Here is a 23422-nt window from a genome sequence, read left to right on the forward strand (position 1 = left end):
TTTTTTTTTCTTGGGCAAATATTTACCTGAAAATGTTCACAACTAGCTGATGCTCATTTTTGGGACATTGCGGTGCTGACTTTCCCATAGTCAGTTGCTTTCTATGCTTAATACCTTTGCTTATATATACAGTTTTTTGTGGTTTGGTAGGTGATGTTGACAATGATGTTGCAGCTCCCTAAAGATGCAATTTACTGATGAGCTTGAGTTTAAATATTTAATGATGTTAACTGAAAATCCATAAATGCAGATGAAGACTGAAGGTTTAATCACTTTATTTTTAGAATAATTTTCATGCATGTTAGAGGGATACAAAGAAACAAAGGGATTAAGAAAATGAATTTAAAAAAAAATTATCACTTTTTTTTTAAATTTACTTCAGGGATATTCCAGACAATTTACAAGATAGCAAGAGTACTAAAATATCAAGCATTTACTTTTAGGTTCTATTTCTCATTAGAATTTCATCAGATTAGCAAACTAGCAAAATGTATGAAATGATGGCACCTCTGAGGAAATTTGAGAGTGGGGCCCAAAGTACATGTTGAATTAAATAAAAAGTAAAACAAACAAGTAAATTAAAAAAAAACAACAACATTAATACACACAACCTATTGACAAAAGTCCCTATCTCAAATTCAAAAGCAATATACAGTATATCATTCAAATTTAATAAAAATTTGATGAAGCTCTTCAGAAGCTCTATCCCTTGACTACTGAATTATAATTTGGCATGACATCCATAAAATTTGGTTTCTTTTTAGAATACTGTCTTTCTTTTAAAATATTTAGGATCAGCATTTTGCAATTATCCTGACAAATTGTGTGCAGATCAGGTTGAACACCTTCAGACTAGTTCAAAAAAGATTTTACATATTACACAAATTAGCAAAAATCCATCATGTCAGAAAATGATAGGCAAGGCATATCATTAACTCCAGGGATTTAAAAAAAAAAGGAAATTTAGGAGTCTATAGGTCTGTTGAACCAGTCACTGTGCATTTTGAATGTCACCTATTTTAGTTTGGATTATGCCAGTTTTTTTTTGTCAGACTTTTGTCAGATCTAACTAGCATGGCCATGTGCTTCTTTAGATTAAAATTAATTTAATCTAAGACAAAAATTCATAGTTCTTTCACATAGTTATGGTCAGCAATGCCATGTTCTCTGCATAAAAATAGTCATCATGTATAAAGTTACAGATATGCTAGAAGTGTTACCATGGATTGAACAGCACTGTGGCTTGGTGGTTTGCATGTTTGCTTCTCAGCACTAAGATCTTGGCTTTGTGTCCCTTTCTTGTGGATTTTTCATGTTCTCCTTGTGTCCATGTGTCTCCTGTTTCCTCGCACTGTCCAGAAACATGGAGGTTAGGTCAATTGTCTATCCTAAATAAACTGTCCTGGTGTGTGTATATTGTCAATAATTGTGTCTGCATATCTAATAAAGTTGTCCTTGTGTGAGAATGTGCAAGATTGTCTGTCTGCATGTCCAGGCTTCCTCTTTCCCTTCCCTGCATCTGATTCAGTCCCTCAGGGGGCTTAGGGTTCTTGTTGAGAGTACACTTCACACAATTTGCTGCTGCTTCTCAGCAGTGTGTGACTGGATGAAAAAGCTGTATGTGTTAATTGTAAAGTGTCCTTGGGTTCCTTGAATGGTGTTATATAAATATAACTTAATTCATTCATTAAATATAACATGATTATTTAGTGATTATATAAAATGCATGATATTATTGGTTTAGTGGTATTATATTTTCTAATAATTACGCACTCCAAAATTATTGGGGGACTTTAAAATGATTGGAGCACGGAATGGGGAAAAATGTATTAGAATTTAATTTTTTTGCAGTGATACAAGTTGCTGCACCCATCACAAAAGCAGGTAGAAAGTGGAACCCATGAGTGGAATCCTTGAGTGGAACCTTGAGTGGTGGTGCAGTTAGCCAAGTGCATATTAGAGTATAGGGATGTGGTAGGGCAGGTGCAAAGCTGAAGAACAGGGCTTGGGTCAGGTGATTTGTGGAAACCATTTAATAAGGCCACATTGCTAAAGAGAAGGCAAAATAATGAATGGTTATATTTGTGAACAGTAAGAGGAAGCATGGTTGTGCAACAGCAGCTTTGCAGAGAAAACAAGACCAATGATTTTGTTGAGAAAATTTAGAGAAACACAAAATCACCTGGCAAAAGTTGTAGGCGATGGATGTAAATCACATTAAGTTTTTGTTTGGAGTGACTTATGATGTCGTTCCACCGCTGCAAAACCTTGGTGTGTAGGTGAATATCCTAGATGTAAATTGTGTGAAAGGGTTGGGACTCTGAAGCATACACATGGGACAATATACCTGGAAACATAATCAGGTACTTAGATCATTAGCATGTTTATTTGATATTAAGTGCATAGTAGTTAACTCTTTGTCTAATAGGGATAAGAATTGAGTGATTAGAGGGGAAGTGTATTGGAGAGCAAGAGTAGGCTATAAGTATGATGGGTTGAAGCGCAAGATTGGGAATTGGTAGTGGATATAGGTAAAAAACTACAGGTTGCACAGTGTGTTGCTTTAACTACAATGAGGCTGGATATGGTGGTTTACTCTGAAACTAAATTGATATTTTATTTTATGGAATTAACAGTTCCATTTGAGGATGCAATTGATTAAACTTTTGAAAGGAAAAAGCTGAAGTATGCAGACTTGGTGGCTTAGGTGAGTGAATATGGATGGCAAGTGAATATAAGGCCAGTAGAGATAGGTCCTACAGGATTTTTAGCTATGTCTGCCATATATTTTTTTGTAGAGTTTGATTTTAGAGGCTGAAAACTAATGATGGCATTATTGGAAGTAGCTGAAAGGCCTAGTCAGTGGTTGTGGATGAGGAGAGCACAGGCTAGTTGTGGAAATGCATTATAAAGATGGAATGGATGAAGTGTTCTGTGTTTCAGGTACATGGAGAACTGGGCAGGTAATGGATTGTTGGGTCATATCATTTTCATGTCTAATATGATCCAGATGGTACCAATGGCACTGAGCATGCAATAATGGTGACAGTGAGACTGAGTATGGCCTTAGTCACCAGGGAGGCCAGTATGTAACTACTGCATTGGGGAACAGTGCCAGTGGGGATACAGCCTTAGTTACTTAGTGTTACGTGTTATTGTCTTCACTTTAATTAAAACCTTTTTTATTAAACCCCTTTGTTTGCATTGAACATAACTTGCATTTGCATCCAGTCTCACTTCGTCCCAAAACAACCGACCAAACTAAAGATACAGTGAGTCTCACTGAAAGAGCTGGTCAGAGGGTCCAAGTTCTGTATGGATATGCCTAATAGGACTGAGCAGGCTAGCAAAGCTAAAAGGTGCGGTGGTCACTGCCTGGCTGACACTGTAATAGAAGCTAGTCGGCAGAGACACTACTGACTAAGCAGGATCCTCTCTTCTGGGAAAGGAGGAAAAAACCTGGAGTGCTGACTTCAACCAGCCCAAACAACTGTCACCTCCAGTTAATATTACTACAAAGGACCTTGAGGGGAAGGTCGATGTACATACATCATGGGAAGAATAGCCAGCCCAAGCCTACCCCCAAGCCAGAACCAAAGCTTCCCACAATCCCTGCCCTGGTAGACAGGATCTCCTTGTGCTCTAAGGAGGGAAGCACCCCTGGAATTTCAGGTCTAGGGCTCTTGTGCTGGGTCTTCCTGGGTGGGCTGGTTGGCCCAGGGGGGTGCCTGGGAGTTTGTTTATCTAGCTCTCTCTCCCTTTGTAGTTGTGAGTGCCAAGGGCTGGCATGCCTTATGCTCCTGAGGACACTTCCCCTATGCACTGCATGTCAGTGGGAGCTCATTCCATGTACTTTTCCAGAAGGCATAGCTCCCACTGTGCCGTGCACACCAGATAACACTCTCTGATGTACGTCCTGTATACAAGAAGATGCTCAGTCCATGTCAGAAGGTGCTCATCTCATATTCTGTGTGCCTAAGAATGCTCAGCCCACACCAGAAGGTGCTCATTCAATTCCCAGCATACCAGAGAGCACTCATCCCTTGCCAGGAGGTGCCTGTGCATCTATGGACACTCAGTCCATGCCCTGCTCACCAGTGGGTGCACTTTGCCTGTCATAGTTACCCTACCTGTCTAAATATCCATATTTGTCTTTGTTCCTGCTTCTGTCAGTGTATCTCTTCCTGTCCTCATCATCTGTTCCTGTCCTTATCATGGCCCTGTGTCCCAGTCCAGTCCTATACAGATGGGACTTAAACAGCATTTTGGAATGAAACACTTCAAATATAGCTCTCGAGATGATCAGAATGTCTTGTGTCTGTATTAGATGCATCTCAGTAAATTTTTCACCATCTTTCAGCCACATTTACTGTCCTTGCCATTTTCAAGTTTGTTTAGGGTTTTGTGAGATTTTTTTCTTCGCTTGATAAACTAATAGATGGTTACTAATGTATGACTGATTCTTATGTTAATAATTATTTTGGAGCAATATAATTTCTCCAGTATATTTTAACAGCCTACTGGTGAAGGGTAGCCTTCTCAGGCAGAGACCCTACTGTTACCCTCGTCTTTCCCTCACTGCCACGGACAACAACACACAATGTGTGAGTGTTACTGTGATTTAATAATAATCATTTGGACATTTTACTATAAAAGTATTTGGCGACTGCCTTTGAGGGAGGGTTATAGCTAGTTTTGTTATTGAATATTTAAATACATTTTAATACATTCATTAAAATGTTTCATTCTTTAAAGGCAAATTGGAAGCTCACTCAGAATAAAATGCTTTATCTAAGCACTGAAATCAGAATACAGTAATTTAATATGAATCTAATTTTAATCCATTTAAAAAAGTGGGTGTACTCTTAATAATTTGTTGAAAGGAGCAATGCTGGCTCTGTAAACGCTTGAACACAACTGATCTCAAAACTGTAACTTTTTTGTTCAAATGTTCATTTACTTTGTGCCAATAAACAACATGGTGGGAGATCCTCAGGTAGCAAATCAGCACTGGCATTTACTGTACTTTTAAGCAACCCCATAAAAGCCTTTGTTTTATGATCTTTGCCAATTTAATACTGGTGATGTTCCTGTTTAATAGCACCTTGAACATCAAAGCAGATAAACCATTAACAGGGTCAGAGAAGCTACAGGAAAATAATCAAAAATGTTATCTGTTACATAAACTGATCTCATAAACTCATCTCTGATAAAAATCAGTGTAACCAACAACAAACTGTTCAGTTATGTGGGTAAGGGAATTATAAGCTTTAAAAGCTTTACATTTATTTTATGTAGATATTATCTTGGACATTTTAAACAGTGAACATAGAAAGGGTAACAAAGTAAGCTTATTATTGGCATCTAGTTTAGGCCAGATATTTCATACAGAGATGTTCAATTCTAAGGTCTCAAGTCCTAACAATACAGCTACTTAGCAGTAGACACGCCAACATCTGAGTAGACTTCAGATTTAAAATGCGTGTTATGTCATTCATGATAGCGTCATGGAAGCCAGTTGAGGGAGCGGGTGGAGGGGATATGGTAGTAGTACTAGTGTGCATCTGTATCTGCTGTTGAGAACTGATTTCATTGTGCAGCTTTTTAAATTTCATCTCCCCCGAGCTTGTATAGCCACTTGAATGGGCACGACGCAGAAGGCCGTCTTCTTTGTACTGATGTCAGCCCGTTCTCACTGCTTTAATTTTGGTGATGTACATTTTCACAAACATACGTCGCATCTGGGTGAGTTTCATTCCATATATTATGGGGTTTAGGAGTGGAGGCACAACAAGAAACTCCATACCGAAGATATTGCGCAAGGCTTGCTGTGTTTGGCTTTTTGCATAGCGAGAATATATGATATCAAAGTTTAGGGAAACAGTGAAGTTTGTGAGAGTGATTAAATGGGGAAGACATGTCTGCATAAATTTAACCCTTCCTGCCTTAGACTGTAAAGAAGTTCTGATGATGTGAATATATGACACAATGACAAATGTTAATTGAGAAAAATGATAAATTATTAGGATGTTCCCATACACATCCATCATAGTGAAATCTTTGCAAGATAACTTAACAACCTCCCAGTTAGAGCAATAAAGCATGTCAATGTCATTACCACATAAAGCCAGTCTGGCTGTCAGCAGTGCGCCAATGCCTGTTTGCAATAAGGAGAAGAGCCAACTAAAAGCCAGCAATTTCACAACCTTCTGGTGTGTCATAATGTACAGATATTCCAAAGGCTTACAGATAGCTACATATCTATCATATGCCATGACTGTTAAACATGTAAGTTCACACAAAGCATAACAGAAAATTACACATGTTTGTATCAGGCATGCTGTATATGAGATAACATGGGAGTCTGATAAAAGATCAGCAAGGATCTTTGGATAGAAAGCAGAAGCACCACATATTCCATTTACAAATAAACTGCATATGAACAGATACATAGGTTCATGAAGTGTCTTATCTAGAATAACTGTTATGATTACCATAAAATTTACAAATAGTGTCAAAATATAGAAAAGAAGACCAAATGCAAAGTAAATATGCCTGTTTGTTGTTGTTTCATTCAGTCCATGAAGTACAAATATGAACACTTCAGAGGAATTTTCCATCACTTGTTCTCAGTACATTTATATAGAAAACTACACTGCAAACCTTTTAAAAATATCACAATCATCATTCTTTAAAAAATAAAAATAAAAGTTTAGTCTTCTGAATGTCTTTTTTTCTTATGTGACTGTCTCTGTTTGGCTTAAAATATTCTAATTGATGTTAGTTTATGGTACATTGTGGTATTGACTTACCCATAGTCAGTTACTTCCAATGTTTGACACCCTTGCTTATATATTACTTTTTTTGTGGTCTGGCAGATGTTGTAGATTTCGTGGGAGCTCCCTAACGATGCAGTTTAGTGAAGGACTTGCCACGTGAGTTTAAATACGTAATGTTGCTCCCCTGCTGATCGTGAAGAAAATGTAGAGGCTACTGGACAGGCTACTGTAAAGAACCAGAAAGCTTAATAAAAGAATAGAATCAGAGTAATTAAAAGGAAGGCCTCATATTTGTTAATTTTATGTTAGTCCTAACTACTCATTAGCTGTTATTGTAGCAAAAGAAAGGTTGAGTGCTGTATCATGATAAGGAACCGGACACGTCTTAATACATTTACATTTTCTGCATTTAGCAGATGCTGTTATCCAGAGCAACTTGCAAAAGTGCTTTGTCATTTACTCATAGAATGCATCATAGCCACTACAGTCGGTTAGTGTTCAAGATGCCAGTGAACTAGAATACTGTTGAAATACAGGGATCAATACAGGGCTACAGAGAGACAGGACAAGGAATAGTCTTGATGCTTGGTGTGCAAAGTTCTGGGAAAAATCTTTTACTTCTTTTATTATCTTTTTATTTCTTTTCTATTTCTTTTCTTTATTCTCTCTATTAACTCTATTATGTATTTCACATTTAATACCTAATCCCTTTTTTGATGGTTCACTGAAGATTTTAGTTTTCCTCTTGTATATGTGCATTTACAAAAATAATACAATAATCGAATCACAGTTGAGTCGTGTGATTTCTTGCTCTAACAAGGTTATTGTTAAACTGGAAATACACTGAGACAGTAACAGCTTCAGTCATGAGTACGCTTCTTTGCATTTAAACAAATGTCACCTAAACTTTGGTACTTATAGTCTTAATCAACAAAATATATCAAATACGTATTTTAGTCACATTTTTCTGTTACTAAACAGTTTGTGCTTAATTTACAATATTGTAAGCATATTGGTGTTTTATACCAGTTTTGCTATATATGTATTATTTTAAAGCTCCTTACATAACCTGTCAAGCATGATAGGGAACTGGACAGGTCCTAGTGTGGAAAGTTCACTATCACAGTAGTGAATAGCACCCTCTGGCAAATTTACCTTGATTTACAGTTACTCAGATACAGGCAGCCATATCCTGATATTGGCAACACTAGCTTACACTTCATAATGTACAGACACAAGGTAAGAGGTGGGCCACCCCTGTACTTTTTTCTTTGATAAGTTGATAGCCAGGTTATTCGTTGTTTTATAGGTGAGCCTATTAGGTGCATATGTGTCTTATTCCTGTTTCCTGTGTTGCTCTCGTCCCTTTTGGGACCTGACATATTTTTGTTGGGCTCTGTCTTCCTAGACACTGCTGGGCCATAACATTGAGGGGACTCGTCTGGGATAAGTTTATCCAGCTCCAGAGTGTATTTTTTTCTCCTTTCTCATGTTTTTTAGTATTTATTTGTGGTTGTTCTGCTTGCGATGTTGATATGGCTTGCTTTGATTTGAAATATATATGTATTATATAAAATTATATGAACTATATGAAATATAATTAAACCCACCTGCAGTGAGTTTAGCAACCACATATAATTGGTATTATTGATTAAAAGGTCAGCTAGCCAGCATAAACAAAACAAACAAAAACTGCAAATGTGATTCATTTAGCTTCATTTAATAATGCATCAAAAAGCTTATATTCATAAAGCTAACATATGCATATTCATGATATGTGTTTAAATCTGTCAGTGAACCAAAATTAATTAGACTGAACATATTTACTGTTATTTATAATATATAACATATTTTAATATATAATATATAACATATATAACATTCATATATAACATGTTTTTGTATTTGTCCTGTCCTGTATTTATTATTGTTTATTTAATGTTTATTTAATGACATTTTGCACTATATTGGACTGTTTGCACTTGTGTAGCATGTTGTCTGTTGCACCGTTGTTTTTGTGTTGCACCATGGTCCTGGAGGAACATTGTCTCGTTTTTGTTGTGTACTTGTATATAGCTGAAATGGCAATAAAACCTCTTTGAATTTGAACTTGAACTTGAACTTGTTATAATAATAAATTTAACATCTTGAGTTGTAAAAAGGATTTCATTAATTATTTAACATGTTTACTTTCTTAGCAGTTTGAACAGAAAACCTATTATTGACACTCTGTCCCCTTAGCCATATGGTCCCATTAGAATCTTGCACCTTTTAATTCATTTTAAACTCAACTTTTTTATTATCAACCTCCTACCAGGATATCCTAGAGTAACCTGTTTGCCCTGTTGTATCGCTACACTTTGTTTACCTAATTTCTGGATATCCTGGTTCTGGGGTCCTGGGGATAGAAAACCTCAGCACCTAAGGGCATAGAGGAACGTTTGGAAGGTGTGACTGATGCCACTCCATCCACATTCCAATCATTTCCAGCCCTGCACCTAAGTCGAACATCATGTACATGGGTTTTACTTGCTTGATGGAGATGGAGAAATAGTGTAGGTGAAAACCCAGTCTATGTCCTTATGGTGATTTGAATGGAGCTGCAGGTGTAGCTTTGGACAACCATCTGATAACTGAAGGAGCTGTAGAATTAATCACAGGACAATTTAATCTTAACATTCCCAAGATCAATTATGATATTCTCAAAGCAGTTAGAAATACAAGGGCCACCTATCTCCCTCTTCATTGCCCTGAGGATTATGCCATTGACTTCCTTGCAGCGACCACATCTCTCTGTAGCCATGTTTACTACCTTTCCATAGCAAAGTTTCCCCACAGCATAGTTTTCTGCTATAGAGGAATTTATCCAAGTGATGGTAGAACAATGTTTTATATACACATCTACCTCTCTGGCCTCTGCCAACATCTTCTTTGTCCAGAAGAGGGATGGTTGCCTCTGCCCATGTATTGGTTATCAATGTCTTAATATTATCACCCACTCCTTCTGATTCCTGCAAACGGAGAACAATTGTGAGGTGATTGCTATTTCATTAAACTAGATATTCATAATGCATACTACCTCATTCACATCTGGGAGGGAGTTGAGGTAAAAACAAAATTTATCAAGATCAGATATTATGAATACATGCATTATGGGCTTACAAATGCCCCCCTCAATTTTCCAGTCATTCATAAATGATATTCTCAGAAATGGTTGGTACTATGTGGTAATTCACAAGTATATGATTATCTTCACACTCTGCTTAAATACTCACCAGTTATTAGTGGAGGTGCATGCTTGAGTAGGAACAAGTTTGTTCGAAATATTCAATGATTGCACCATTTATTTATTTATTGAGGAAGCTAACTACTAACAATAAAACTGACTAAGGGAATTACAAATTCATGGAGGTTAAAATTGGTGCTTGAGTAGTGAAGATATAAGTGAGAGGCTATTTGTTGAACTGACAGCAAACCTTTGAGTTTGGTATTGTTACCAGCTTTGTTACCTCATAGCTTTATGCGACTGATAAAATTAAATTGAAAATGGCCTTTTCGTCGAAACATTTTTATTAACAGAGCTGCAGAAGAATCTGCACACAGTGTTTTGTGCATCAGTAACTTTTGGAAAAACCAGTACCATAGAAAAAGGGGTATGTGACTTTTTGAGGTATGCTCTATGACATAATCACAAGAAAATGTTTGACTCATAATATAAAATGTCCATAATGTATTAATAGAAAAATAGCAATAAAAAAATTAAAAAATTAAAAATGTAAGGGTCGGTGCCAGGCCAAGTCAAGTCAAGCACACCACTAATCAGGCTTAACGTCCAACAGCTGGGCTAGATGTATATAAGTCCAGGGACCCAGTCACTCAGTGCTGGGTCTTTGCCAAGGTTCTGAGATAAGATCCTACCCGGTAACTTTTGGTATTGAGGTCTGTGAGCCCTTGTGCTACACCTCACTTCTGCGCTGTGAGGGTGTTCCTGTTTTTATACGTCCCCTCCCCTCTCCAGTTTTCCCCCTCAAATCTGTCTCTCTCCCAAGGCTCCCCTTAGCCATTACAGTTCCTCCCTGTTTTCTGGTTTTGTTTGGGAAGTTTTAGTTTGGTTTTCTCCGGGTCATCGGGGCTGCCATTCTTCCCGTGGCATCCTTGGTTCTCCCTTTTCCCATGCTTGGCGTGGTGTTTAGTTTTTTCATCTAGTTTTGTCGTCCTCCATTCCTTTCAAAGGCGATATATGCACAAGCAGTTTTATAGCTGCTGCAGTCTAGTGCGTATTTGTTCCCCTTGCAACAAAGCGGCTGGGGTTCACTCCCCACCTTTTGGTTATTTACTTTTCTTGTTTTACTGGTTCTACGAACTAACTATTTTGCACACAGGCCCACCATCATTAGAACATGGTTGCTCACCCAGCAAGCTCTTGGTGTCATCACCTATGTCACCTGGGGTTGGGCCCATGTTACAAAAGTCAGAAATGCTCCCCAACACCCACTTGAATAGTCATAATGCACAAGAGTAATGCACATGTTTTCTTTAGAAAAAAATCATGACAATGTTCTCTCCTCTAAAACTTAGATAGGTATGCCTGTATGAAGGCAAAAGACTTCTTGTCAATGATATCACCCCATTCTCACTGTTTTATATTTGTTAAAATACATTTTCACAAACTGTTGCCGCATCTGAGTCAATTTCATTCCATATATTATAGGGTTTAGGAGAGGAGGCACAACCAGAAACTCCATACCCAAGATATTGTGCAAGGCTTGCTGTGCTTGGTTTTTCACATAGCGAGAATATGTGATATCAAACAGTAGGGAAACAATGAAGTTTGTGAGGGTCATGACATGAGGAAGGCATGTCTGTATGAATTTAACCCTTCCTGTCTTGGACTTTAAAGAGGTTCTAATGATGTAAATATATGAAATAATAATAAATGTTATTTGGGCAACAGTAGAAAGTGTTAGGATGTTCCCATACACATCCATCATAGTCACATCTTTGCAAGATAACTTAACAACCTCCCAGTTAGAACAATAAAGCATGTCAATGTCATTACCACATAAAGGCAGTCTGGCTGTCAGTACAGCCCCAATTGTAGTTTGCAGTAAGGAGAAGAGCCAACAAAAAGCCAGCAGTTTCACAACCTTCTGGTATGTCATAATGTACAGATATTCCAAAGGTTTACAGATAGCTAAGTATCTGTCATATGCCATGACTGTTAAACATGTAAGTTCACACAAAGCATAACAGAAAATTACACATGTTTGTATCAGGCACACTGTATATGGTATAACAAGGGAGTCTGATAAAAGATCAGCAAGGATCTTTGGATAGAAAGCAGAAGCACCACATATTCCATTTACAAATAAACTGCATATAAACAGATACATAGGTTTATGAAGTGTCTTATCCAGAATAATTGTTATGATTAACATTAAATTTACAGATAGTGTCAAAATATACAAAAGAAGACCAAATGCGAAGTAAATATGTCTGTTTGTTATTGTGTCATTCAATCCATGAAGTACAAACATGAACTCTTCAGAGGAATTTTCCATCATTCATTCTCAGTACATTCTTATACAAAGCCAGACTGCAAGCTTTTAAAGTCTCATAAGCATCATTCTCTAAAAATTCATCAAAAGAAGGGTCTTCTTAATGTCTTTTTCTTGCATAAATTTCCCTATATGACTTTCTAGTTGATGTTCATTTATGGTACATTGTGGTGCTGACTTACCCATAGCCAGTTACTTTCAGTGCTTGACACCCTTGCTTATATATTACTTTTTCTGGTCTTGTAGGTGTTATTGATTTCGTGGGAGCTCCCTAAAGATGCAATTTACTGAAGAACTTACAATGTGTGTTTAAATACATAATGTTGCCCTCCTGCTATACATGAAGTAAATGTAGAGGCTAATGGACAGGCTTATTACATGTTATATTACATCTTTTGTGGTCTGGTAGGTGTTGTAGATTTTGTGGGAGCTCCCTAAACAGCTCCCTTACCATGTGAGTTTAAACATGTAATGCTGCTCCTTTGCTACACATGAAGGAAATATAGAGGTATTTAATTTACATTTTACATATGATATTTGAACTTTTACCAAAATTATTGTTGGAGTTATTATAGTCCCATCAAAAATTTATTTTTGAGTTAGTGTTTAATTGTCACACCTCATCATCAGTGACAGACCGACCATGCACACCTAGAAAACCCTTGCCTGAATTCTAACCATGCACACCCCTTATCTTTTATGGACTATTGTTATCCTTATTCTAGGTGTTGAATGTTTCTGCTCGCTGTTTTGTGTATGTCTGGTTTTCTGATCCCTGCTCCATCTTCTCTTGTGTTGGTCTCTCAGATTTTGTTACTGCTGCTCTTTTTCTGCTCTCCTGTTTTCTATTATTGTCTGTTCCCTGGTGTTTGATTTTTGAATTGTGTCTTTGTATCACTATACTGAAATAAACTATGCCTTAGATCTTAACCTGTCCTGGTCATGTGTGACATTAATAGCATAGATGACAATATTTGTGTAGTTTAAGTTTGCTTCTTGGTTTATTTCATATAGTGTAAACTTATTTCATCGTGGGAGATGGGCTTTTTCTGCCAGGGGTTAGAGCAACTTTGTTGTGGTTTAAGCTGTTCTCTCCAGGGCCCTGAGAGGATTTGTAAATGTATATTTTGCTTGTTTGGAGATGGAACTAGTGGAGAGGGCTGAGCAGAGGAGGGCTGAATGATCTAAAAATAGGCTCCTGATGGAAGAAATGAGATGGATGGAGCAAGGCAGATTCAGCTGCAGGAGCTGGAACTGAAGGAGAGGTTCACCTGATGACTTGCCACTCGGCTGGATTCATCTACAGACCTGTCAACTAAGCCCTCAACCCAGTGCTGGTTCTTCCACTGCAGTAGCTTGTTAGTTATATTTTTCTCTCACTGTTATCAAGCCCTCATCTCCCACTTTAGACAAAGCCAAAGTAAGCACATATTAGGTTTAGGCATTTTAAAAAGACATCAGCTGAGTCGCCTGTAGAGTTTGCCTGGAGGAAAGAGCTCCTGTTTGATAAGTGGGTCACAGCAAGGTGTTGAACCAAGAGATGTTAAGGGCGCTTATCCTAATTTGTGTGCCTTAATTAATTTAACTTGGCCATAAAATGCAAATGGACATTACATAATCAAAATGTTTGTGCATTATTAACTTTGGTCCATAGTGGAAAGCCTCGCTCACTGTGTGCAGAGCCTTTTTGTGGATTTGAGCATGAGATCAGCCTCCAGCCTCCAGCCTCCAGCCTCCAAGAGTGCATTATCATATTGCCAATGGCTCAGCCCAGCCACCAAGGAACCCATGCAGCTGGGCAGTGCCGGGGTCCATCATAAGCAGGAAGAGCATCCAGTGAATAGTGCTCTTGTTTCTGCTGCATACCGGTGAAGGTCATGTACAGGGATGGCTCTACTTTTGTTTCAGCGCTAGTGGACTCCAGTGCAGTGGGCAACTTCATAAATTGAGGGCTCACCGGAAAACTCAAGATCAAGCCCATTCCCCTGCCATCTCCTCACTGTGTGCGTGCACTCGATGGAGAACCAGTGGGCTCAGGATTCATCACACATGTCACAGCCCAATGTTCATCTTGAGATGGACAGCACACACACAGAGAACATTGTCTTTTAATTGTTTCCCTCCCCTTCTCATGTTATGTCTCCTCAGGCTGCACACACACGACCCCCACATCTACTGGGCATGCAACCACATAACTGAGTGGGCTCCCTCCTGCTCCATTCGCTGCCTCCTCAACCAAGCTGTGCCCCTCCTATCCACCACCATGGAAAGCCCGGACACCAACAAATCCATCCCTATCCCTGCACACCTCTTCCTGCACCTAATGGAAGTCTTCAGCCAAAGGCTGCCCCCCTCCCCACAGCTGTGTTAACAAACTGAAGAAGGGAGCTGTGCTTCCCTGGTGCAGGGTGCATCTGCTCTTCCAGAATGAGGAGCAATACATACTTTGTATTATTTTTATATGTATCTGATTGATCTTTATATTTATGTCCTGTGTATAAACTTTTTTTCTTCTATGCTGCTGCAGCCATAGAATTTCTCCTGATGGGTATCAATAAAGTATTTTATTTTGTTATTGAACCTTGAAAATTCTCTGATGACTGACATTTTTTTGTGTTGCATACTGATATTCATTATGGTTTCACTATTTTCCCTCTAAATCCCCAATTTTTTCCACTCCCATTGTAGTCCAAATGTACAGTATGTAGCCATATGATGTACTATTTTAAAATCCATTGATACCATTGTTATACTTCTCAATTATGCATTTGGTGATCAACTGGTTATATTTATATGGGGAGATTTTCATCACTCTGAATTAGTTCATTCCAAGTAAAGATTTTAAGTAAACTATTTTTTTTCCCAAGAGCTGAATTTAGTGTTAAGGTTGCCATAACAACAGAATGTTCCCCAAAGGCCTATCAGTCCTCCATGTATTTTAGCATTTCCTAAAATACAGCACTCAGCCAAATGTGCTCCTTTTATAATCCATTTGCTAAATAATAACCTAAAATATGAGAAAAAATTATATGGCAATTTGAAACCTTTCAGCATTTACAGCATAAACATTCTAGCTGTCCACTGGCTTCCTTTGTTGTTTGTATGAAGCATATTCACATGTTTATAAAAGACACAGAGGTTCAAAGGCAATTGAATTCGAGGAATTACATAGCCAAAATTGCCATATTAAGCTATTTAAATAGTCCACCACTTTTTTCAGACCGGTAGAAGTTCCATTCTGATTGACATATGACATAGATGTGAACCATCACACAAGTGCGCCAGTGACTTGATGAAGTTGGACTAGGACATGTAAAACAAGCTTTCTTTTGATTCAGATTGCTTTTAATGAATCTGTAAAACGAAATGAACTTTTCTTTCTGGAAAGCTGATTTCTACTAATTCATATATTTACAACAGGTGATTCTGTTGGTCCCTGAATAATTAATAATAATAAAATGGAATCTGTTTACTGTTTATTCTGCTTATTCCTGTAGGTTCAGCAAATTGTATTAAGCAATTAAGAGAATTTCAAGGATTTGTGATATTTTTTGTAAAAGTTGTCTTAACAGTGAAAAGACACATCTTTAGGTTCAATGTTCTGATGCTGTTCTAATCTCCTCTCAAACTCAGAAAAAGTGCTTGGAATAGGAACATTCCTTACATGACATTAGCTTTAGCTCACTGCTTTGAATTTGTTGATGTACATTTTCACAAACTGTCATCGCAGCTGGGTCAGTTTCATTCCATATATTATAGGGTTTAGGAGAGGAGGCACAACAAGACACTCCATACCCAAGATATTGCGCAGAGCTTGCTGTGCTTGGCTTTTGCCATAGCGGGCAAACATGACATCAAAGATTAGAGAAACAGAGAAGTTTGTTAGGGTGATTAGGTGAGGAAGCCATGTCTGCATGAATTTAACCTTCCCTGTCTTGGACTGTAAATAAGCTCTAATTATGTAAATATATGACACAATGATAAATGTAATTTGGGAAACCTGAGAAAGTATTAAGAAATAGCCATAAACATTGTTCATAGTCACATCTGCACAAGATAGCTTAACAACCTCCCAGTTAGAGCAGTACAGCTTGTCAATGTCACTACCACACAAAGTCTGACTGGATGTCAGCACAGCCCCAATAGATGTTTGCAGTAAGGAGAAGATCCAACTAAAAGCTAGCACTTTCACAACCTTCTGGTGAGTCATAATGAAGAGATATTCCAAACGCTTACAAATTGCTAGATATCTGTCATATGCCATGACTGTTAGACATGTGAGTTCACAAAAAGTATATGATATAATGTGGGAGTCTCTTAAAAGATCAGCAAGGATCTTTGGATAGAAAGCAGAAACACCACATATTCCATTTACAAATAAACTGCATATAAACAGATACATAGATTCATGAAGTGATTTATCCAGAATAACAGTTATGACTAGTGTCAAATTCACAAACAGTGTTATATACAAGAAGACCAAATGCAAAGTAAACAAGCCTGTTTGTCGTTGTGTCATTCAATCCACGAAGTACAAACATTCCATTACGACCTGTTGGTACATTTAAATAGACAATTGGATTTGAAACAAACAAATAAACAACCAAACACAAAAAATAATAATGACCACAACAGAATAAACAAAAAAAAAGAATACTCAATTTTTTTCCCTGGATGGATATTTTTACATTATTTACAATATTTGCAATTGGCTGAGGTTCATTAATTAGACATTATGGTGCTGATGTTCTGATAGTCAATGACTCTTCATGCTTAGTATACTTACTTATATATGCAGATTTATGTGGTCTATTATGTTATGTTGACCAGTGATGACGTGTGTACTCCCTAAAGATGCACTAAATACTTTTAGTAACTTTATATGTGTAATGATGCATCTTCTATCAGTGGTGAATGTGAATTAACAAGTTAATAATTATTTTATAAATGAATCAAACATGCAGAATGGTACAATTTTCATACAAATGACACCTTTGTGTATTACTGAGCATGGTAACTAATTAATGTTTTTAATTTAATCTGTGATACTGTGAGATTAAATGGATCATTTATTTTATTTGATTAGAGTTAACAATTCCATATGCAGATGCAGTGGATGAAGATTTTGAAATGAAAAAGCTAAAGTACTCAGACTTGGTGGGAGAACACAGGTGGCAGGTGCCAGTAAAACCAGTACAGATAAGTGTTAGTGGCTTGTAAATGAACAAGCGTCACGGTTGGTCAGCCAGATAGCAGCGGAGACACACCCACTCCTGCTAAGGACACCTCACACCTGCCCTGTTCACAATCCCCTGACTACTGATTGCTTTCACCTGTTCCACATTCACTCCCTGCTCTATTTCAACCCACAGATCCCAGGAGATAGAGCTGCACATTAGTGGTCCTATTACATCAAGTTGAACAACATATAATCATTTGCCTAGAGGAAGACTAGCTCCTCTGTATTTTGTGTTTGAGGTTACGTGCTTCCATCGCAGACAAACCGATGGAAAATAAACCTCTTTGCTGACCCACCTCTTGCTTCCATTCACCAGCTGTCATCACAAGGTTATACAAAGTTATGCCTAAACTCATAAGTAGACAGGGAGAAAGGTACATATTCTCATTTAAATCATTACTGAGTTTTATTTAATGTCATATATTATGAATTTAATCAGTGGTAAGGACTAATTTCTGCACATACTGATACAGATGAATATATAGCCATTGCAGAAACAGAATCTCTCTGTTTCAATATCCTATCTCTCTAAAGAAGGGAATCCTATAGTTGATATGTTTCTGCAAATACATTACGTAAAGCCTAGTGCTTTTGTAGTATAATTAGAAGTGGGTAAACAACATCTAGGGGTCGTGTAGCCCACTTCAGAATAGTTAAGTCATTGAAATAACTGCTGAGCATTTTTTCTGAGCTGATTAACTTTGAGAGCTGCTACTCGCAAGTAGGTTTATCCAATATGTGTCCTTATTAAGCCATTCCTGAGGTATATGGGCCAATGTGCCTGGTGCTAAGTTTACCACCATCAATTGGCCTCTTGTAGGAGGCAATGGCATATTCCAGATTGCAGTGAGTCTCTTCCCAGACTCTCACTGTGCATAACCCAGCCCAGCACAGTAGTGCTACGTGAAGTCGGTGGGTCCCATGGATGCAGGGGGCACTGGTAACCCAGGATGCATATTCGGCCCATTGCAGGTAGATGCGCCAGCTCTTGGGATACTCCTGACAATGCAGCCTTTTACCCAGCTCTTGCTTTACCCTTTCCACTTGGGCATCAGCCTGTGGGTGGTATCCTGATGTCAAGCTCACTGTGATATTCAGCTTCTCCAGGAACTCCCTTCACACTCAAGATGTGAACTGGATGCCTCTCTCTGACACAATGTCCTCAGGCAACCCAAACAAGCAGAAGATGTGTTGATATGAGTGTGGTGGTTTCTCAGGCTGTAGGGAGAGCTGGAAGGGAGGATCAAACGTATCATCTTGAAAAAATAATCGACAACAGAAAGAATGGTGGTCTTACCCTCTGAGACTGGGAGATCCAATAGTGATAACTCCAGGGTCTCTCAGGTGTTGATAAAGGCAGCAGCTTCAGTGCAGGAGGACTACGCAGCACCTTGTTTGTAGTGCAGGTAGAACATGGCATCACCTCTCTACATCTTGCTGTATAGATGGCCACAAGCACCTTGCTGCTAGAAGCTGCCACATCTGGCTGGAGCTCAGATGTCCTGTCCCCAGGGAACTGTGGGTCAATGTGACATGTGAGTACTAGCACAAATAGTCAGTCAGAAGTACAACCTGGGTGAGGGTTAGCTTGCAATATTACCTGGTTGAGGTCTTATCTGATGACTCCCAAAAAGCAGGAAGAGAAGAAGGATGGGTTACTGGCTGGTGGGTGCCACCTTGGGGTAATACTGGCATGAGAGGGTGTCTGCCTTGATGTTCTTGGACCCAGATCATACTGTGATGGTGAAAATTAACCTGGAGAAGAACACCAACCAGCAGGCCTGGAGTTGAGGTGCTTGGTGGTCTGAAAGTACTGAAAGTACTGGAAGTTCTTCCAAGAGATGCTGGGCTCCAAACGCCTGTTTGATTTCCAGGAGCTCTCTGTCTCCAATGCAGTTTCTCTCAGCAGGTGACAATTTCCTGGAAAAAATGCAACAAGCTTTAGGTTGGGGCTAGTTTCAGAGCCCTGGGAAACACTCCTATGCCTACATCTGAGGTATCAACCCCTACAACAAAAGGCTTGGTGGGATCATGGTGCTACAGGACAGAGGTGGTGATAAATGTCTTTTTTTTAGCTCAATGAAAGCTTCTTTGGCTATGAGGGTCCACATAAGCCTACTCTGCTTGCCCACAAAGAGGCTAGTAAGAGCTTCACTTTGGAGCTGAAGAACTTTATGAAGCACCAAAAGAAATTCACACACCCCTAGAAGCACTGGAGGTTATGGCATAATTGGGTTCTGGGTCACTGTGTAACAGTCTTCACCTTACTACTTTGCATATGTATCCAGGAGTCCATTGTGAGGTAGCACAGAAAGCTAGCCTCACACAGGTGGAATTAATACTTCTCCAGCTTGATTCTGGAGAAACATGTGCAGGACCCTGTGTACATCATGGATGTGTTGGATGAGAGAAGCAGAATAGATCAAGATGTCTATGTAAGCGATGATGGAGCTACCCAAGAATTCCCATAGGACGTCATTGATGAACACCTGAAAAACAGAATGTAGTGTTGCTAGGCCATATGCCAAAACTAAGTACTCACGGTGGTCAGATTTGATACCATATGTAATCTTTCACTCTTCACCTTCCTTAATTCTAATGAGGTGAGTAATCTAAGGAGTATGGGTACATGCTGTGTAGATCTTACTTGGTGTAGGACCTATGCTTTGTTCTAGAGCTGCGGGAACAAGAGGCATTGGGTGCGGGTACTTCACCACAAAGGTGTTTAGGTAGTCTCATCTATGGAGGTAGAGGGTGGTAGGTAACCCTGGGCTAGGGCCTCACTGAGGTATTGCTCCTTGATAGCAGTTTCTTCTAGCAAAAGGGGATGCATCTTACACCATGCACCTGTAAGTGGGGAGCTGAGTAGGGCTGATGACCTCAGACAGGTCCTTGTAAGGTGCTGCGATAGATATGGTTTTACTGGCAATGGGAGACTCTATGGTTGTGGACCAGTGGGGTAGGACCAGGTGTTGTAGGCAATGGGATAGGCAATGGGGAACCATTAGAAGATTTGCTCCATAGCACATGAAATGAGGAGGTTGTGTGTGCATAACCTAAGAGACCTAATGTGAAATGGTGTATGGATCAAAAATATGCATCAAAAATAAAAATGAGAGTTGTTCATTATGGGTGGCTACTAACCCACAAACTGTAAAATAAGACCAATCAATTTTGTGAGCAGCCTGTCTCAGAAAGCATGGGACAAGCCAAGCTGTTCAGATTTACCCCCCCCCCCCCCCCCCCCACACTTTTTTTTATGTCAGCAGGGCAGTCATTGGAATTATACAGATCCCAATCTGAGCATCTCCAGTCATGGCTTGAAAACTACCTTTGTGAAGATGCACAATCTTTTCCTTGCAAGCATCAGACCAGCTAACATTATGTCAAAGCCATGAGCTCAGCACAACAAATGGTCTACTGCTGGCTGCAAAGAGAAGTGTCACGGAATGCTCCCCTTCCCACTGTTCATGTGGTATGGCTGCGTGCAGTGGGAGTTAACTATCTTGTTTGTTACCACACCCCTGTTGTTAGCACTCACCTGCACCTGGTTTTTCTTGTCTGGATTGTATGTATGTATGTATTTAAACCCCTGTTGGTGTGTGCCTCATTGTCAGTTTTTGTTTCTTTTTATGATTCTGTTCATGTTCCTGTTTGTGACTCTGTGTTTGATGTTGCTTGTATTCACGCTTCTTGTTCCATGTGAGCACCACTGTATTTATTGTATCGTTTTGTGTCTAATAAACGTCTGTCTACATTGAGGGAGTCTGTGCGTCCTGCTCCTTGCCTTGCCACACTTGGGCTGTCACAACAAGCATAAATCATTACATCATCCCCAACCTCAGAAGTCAGATGAGCTGAAATTTATTTTTGATGGCATCATAATCAAAATATTGGCAAAAACCTGTATGTGTGTGCTAACCACTTTATGTCTGACTGATTTTACAACCTGTGTCAATACAATGCTGGTTGAGCAATGAAACTGTCTAAAAGAGGGATTAATATTGCCTGTCCATTGCAAAACTGCAGTCGAGTGAAGTACTAATTATCAATTATGCTAACACAATGGTGGTAGAGCTAGTGAAATTATGTTTATTCTATTCTATTCTATCTACAGAAACTAGCTGAAATTTTTAAAGCAGTAAAGCAGCTGTCATTTTCAAGACAGTTTAACTTCAAATATTTCTAATTTAATTATCATAAGATTTCTATTAATCTAAGCAGATGATGTTAAGTAATAGAAAACCAAAGACAGAGCTTAACAAAATTTATTTGCTAGAGTAAGTGAAGACTTGAATTCGGATTGAGGGTGTGTTGGTGCACATTCTGTGCAAGACTAAACCACTATTAGTAAACACCTCAGCCCTAGTTGCAGTTATAAGAATGTAAACAATAAAAAAATATCCTTGGGCAGCAGACTTATTGTTTGATAAATGACTCACCGAATGGAGCTTCAACTTACATAACCCAACAACAGGTGTGTTAAGAGTCTGTGTTTTCCTCTGTTCTATTCACATTCATGAAGACCATCTTCACATTGTAATTCCACCATTTGAAAAAATTTGAAAAAATCTTCAGCCTTTCCCATTTGCACTTATTTAAATGTCACATAACATGTACATGACATATTTTAACATTAACATGTATGGACATTTTACACATAACCTTGTCATTGTTGGCTTAAAATTGACCCAGTATTCAAAGAGTTGTTATGAAAAATCTTTCTTCAACAACATTGGGCCAGTGAAAAGGTTATGTAATAAAATACCAAGCTTTATAACAGCAAGCAAACATTGAAACCATGGCTGTATTGATAGGGTCAATATAGCCACCCGACACTGGACCAATGCTGGGTAAAGTCGCATTCATGGCCAACATTCCTCCCTTTATTACACTGTTCTGATTATTTAAGGGTTTATATGAAGAATTTATATTCTGATAAAGCTAACAATCCGATTGCTAAAGGATTATTAGCTTGCATGTAAATGTATCATTTCAGACCACAGCAATCATATTAACAGCCAGCACTGCTCCTATTTTAATAAAAGAAAATTTAATTTAATAAAATTCATTTCATATTAAGATCAATTAGATTATTCCACTTAGTTAAGTAGGAATATAAAGTATTTTTATTCTGATTGAGCCAATAGAACTAAAAGTTAAAACACTATGCCTATAAGATTAATGTTTATTTAATTCTGGCTGTTGCATTTTTATAAAGCTTTTATATTGTGTTTTAGCCAAGCCCATAACAGTAAAAATGTAAGCACTTTCACAGTTCATTTAACACTGCATATGGTCTTGTTTATTAGCCCCTTGAATTAAGGTAGTTTAAATATTAACACAGACAGAGAGCATATAGGACAATCATAAACATGCTACGCATTAAATGTCACATAAAAGTTCCTGTTAAAATCAGTGTAATCACTGCAACCTACATCATACTGTTCTGTCATGCAATTAAGGAAACTGCAAAGGTTTTCTAAAAAGAACTTCATATAGGCATTATATTTTAACTTTCTGTTATGTGTATAATATCATAGACATTATAACACTGAACAGAGAAACTTTTAAAACATTTTTTTTTATCAAAACAAAGGTGGAATTAGCCTATTACACAAACAAGGCCTGTTATGACCACTAGTTTAAAGATTAAATTTTCAATTTTAGGGTCCAAAGTCCTAGCATAAGAGTTCTTTAATGTTAAAGAGTCCAGCTTCTGGATTCAATTTTAAATATATGTGACAGCACATGAGTGACCTTAAGAAAATCATGACTGTGTTCTCTCCACTTTAAACTCAGAAAGGTGTGCTGGGATTAACGTAGAAGTTGTCCTGCTACCAACA

At 38.3% G+C, this 23422-nt stretch overlaps 3 protein-coding genes across 3 annotated transcripts; all 3 read right to left on the reverse strand.

Moving 5' to 3' along the window:
• Positions 1 to 5681: 5681 nt before the first annotated feature.
• LOC113574695 (olfactory receptor 142-like) lies at positions 5682 to 6620 on the reverse strand. Its single transcript, XM_027005795.2, has one exon. It carries the CDS (start codon positions 6618 to 6620, stop codon positions 5682 to 5684), a length of 939 nt encoding a protein of 312 aa, XP_026861596.1.
• Positions 6621 to 11401: 4781 nt separating this feature from the next.
• Positions 11402 to 12343, reverse strand: LOC113574694 (olfactory receptor 4E1-like). Its single transcript, XM_027005794.2, has one exon. It carries the CDS (start codon positions 12341 to 12343, stop codon positions 11402 to 11404), a length of 942 nt encoding a protein of 313 aa, XP_026861595.2.
• A 3715-nt stretch (positions 12344 to 16058) lies between these two features.
• LOC113574720 (olfactory receptor 13D1-like) lies at positions 16059 to 16856 on the reverse strand. Its single transcript, XM_027005826.2, has one exon. The coding sequence runs from the start codon at positions 16854 to 16856 to the stop codon at positions 16059 to 16061; it is 798 nt and encodes a 265-aa protein (XP_026861627.2).
• Positions 16857 to 23422: the final 6566 nt, after the last annotated feature.

This window comes from Electrophorus electricus, chromosome 15 (assembly GCF_013358815.1).
Source record: "Electrophorus electricus isolate fEleEle1 chromosome 15, fEleEle1.pri, whole genome shotgun sequence".
NCBI classification, from domain to species: domain Eukaryota; kingdom Metazoa; phylum Chordata; class Actinopteri; order Gymnotiformes; family Gymnotidae; genus Electrophorus; species Electrophorus electricus.

What these genes read in the sequence shown, in the direction of transcription:
- LOC113574695 (XM_027005795.2), bottom strand. Translation starts at nt 6,620, where the DNA reads ATGGAAAATTCCTCTGAAGTGTTCATATTTGTACTTCATGGACTGAAT.
- LOC113574694 (XM_027005794.2), bottom strand. Translation starts at nt 12,343, where the DNA reads ATGATGGAAAATTCCTCTGAAGAGTTCATGTTTGTACTTCATGGATTG.
- LOC113574720 (XM_027005826.2), bottom strand. Translation starts at nt 16,856, where the DNA reads ATGACACAACGACAAACAGGCTTGTTTACTTTGCATTTGGTCTTCTTG.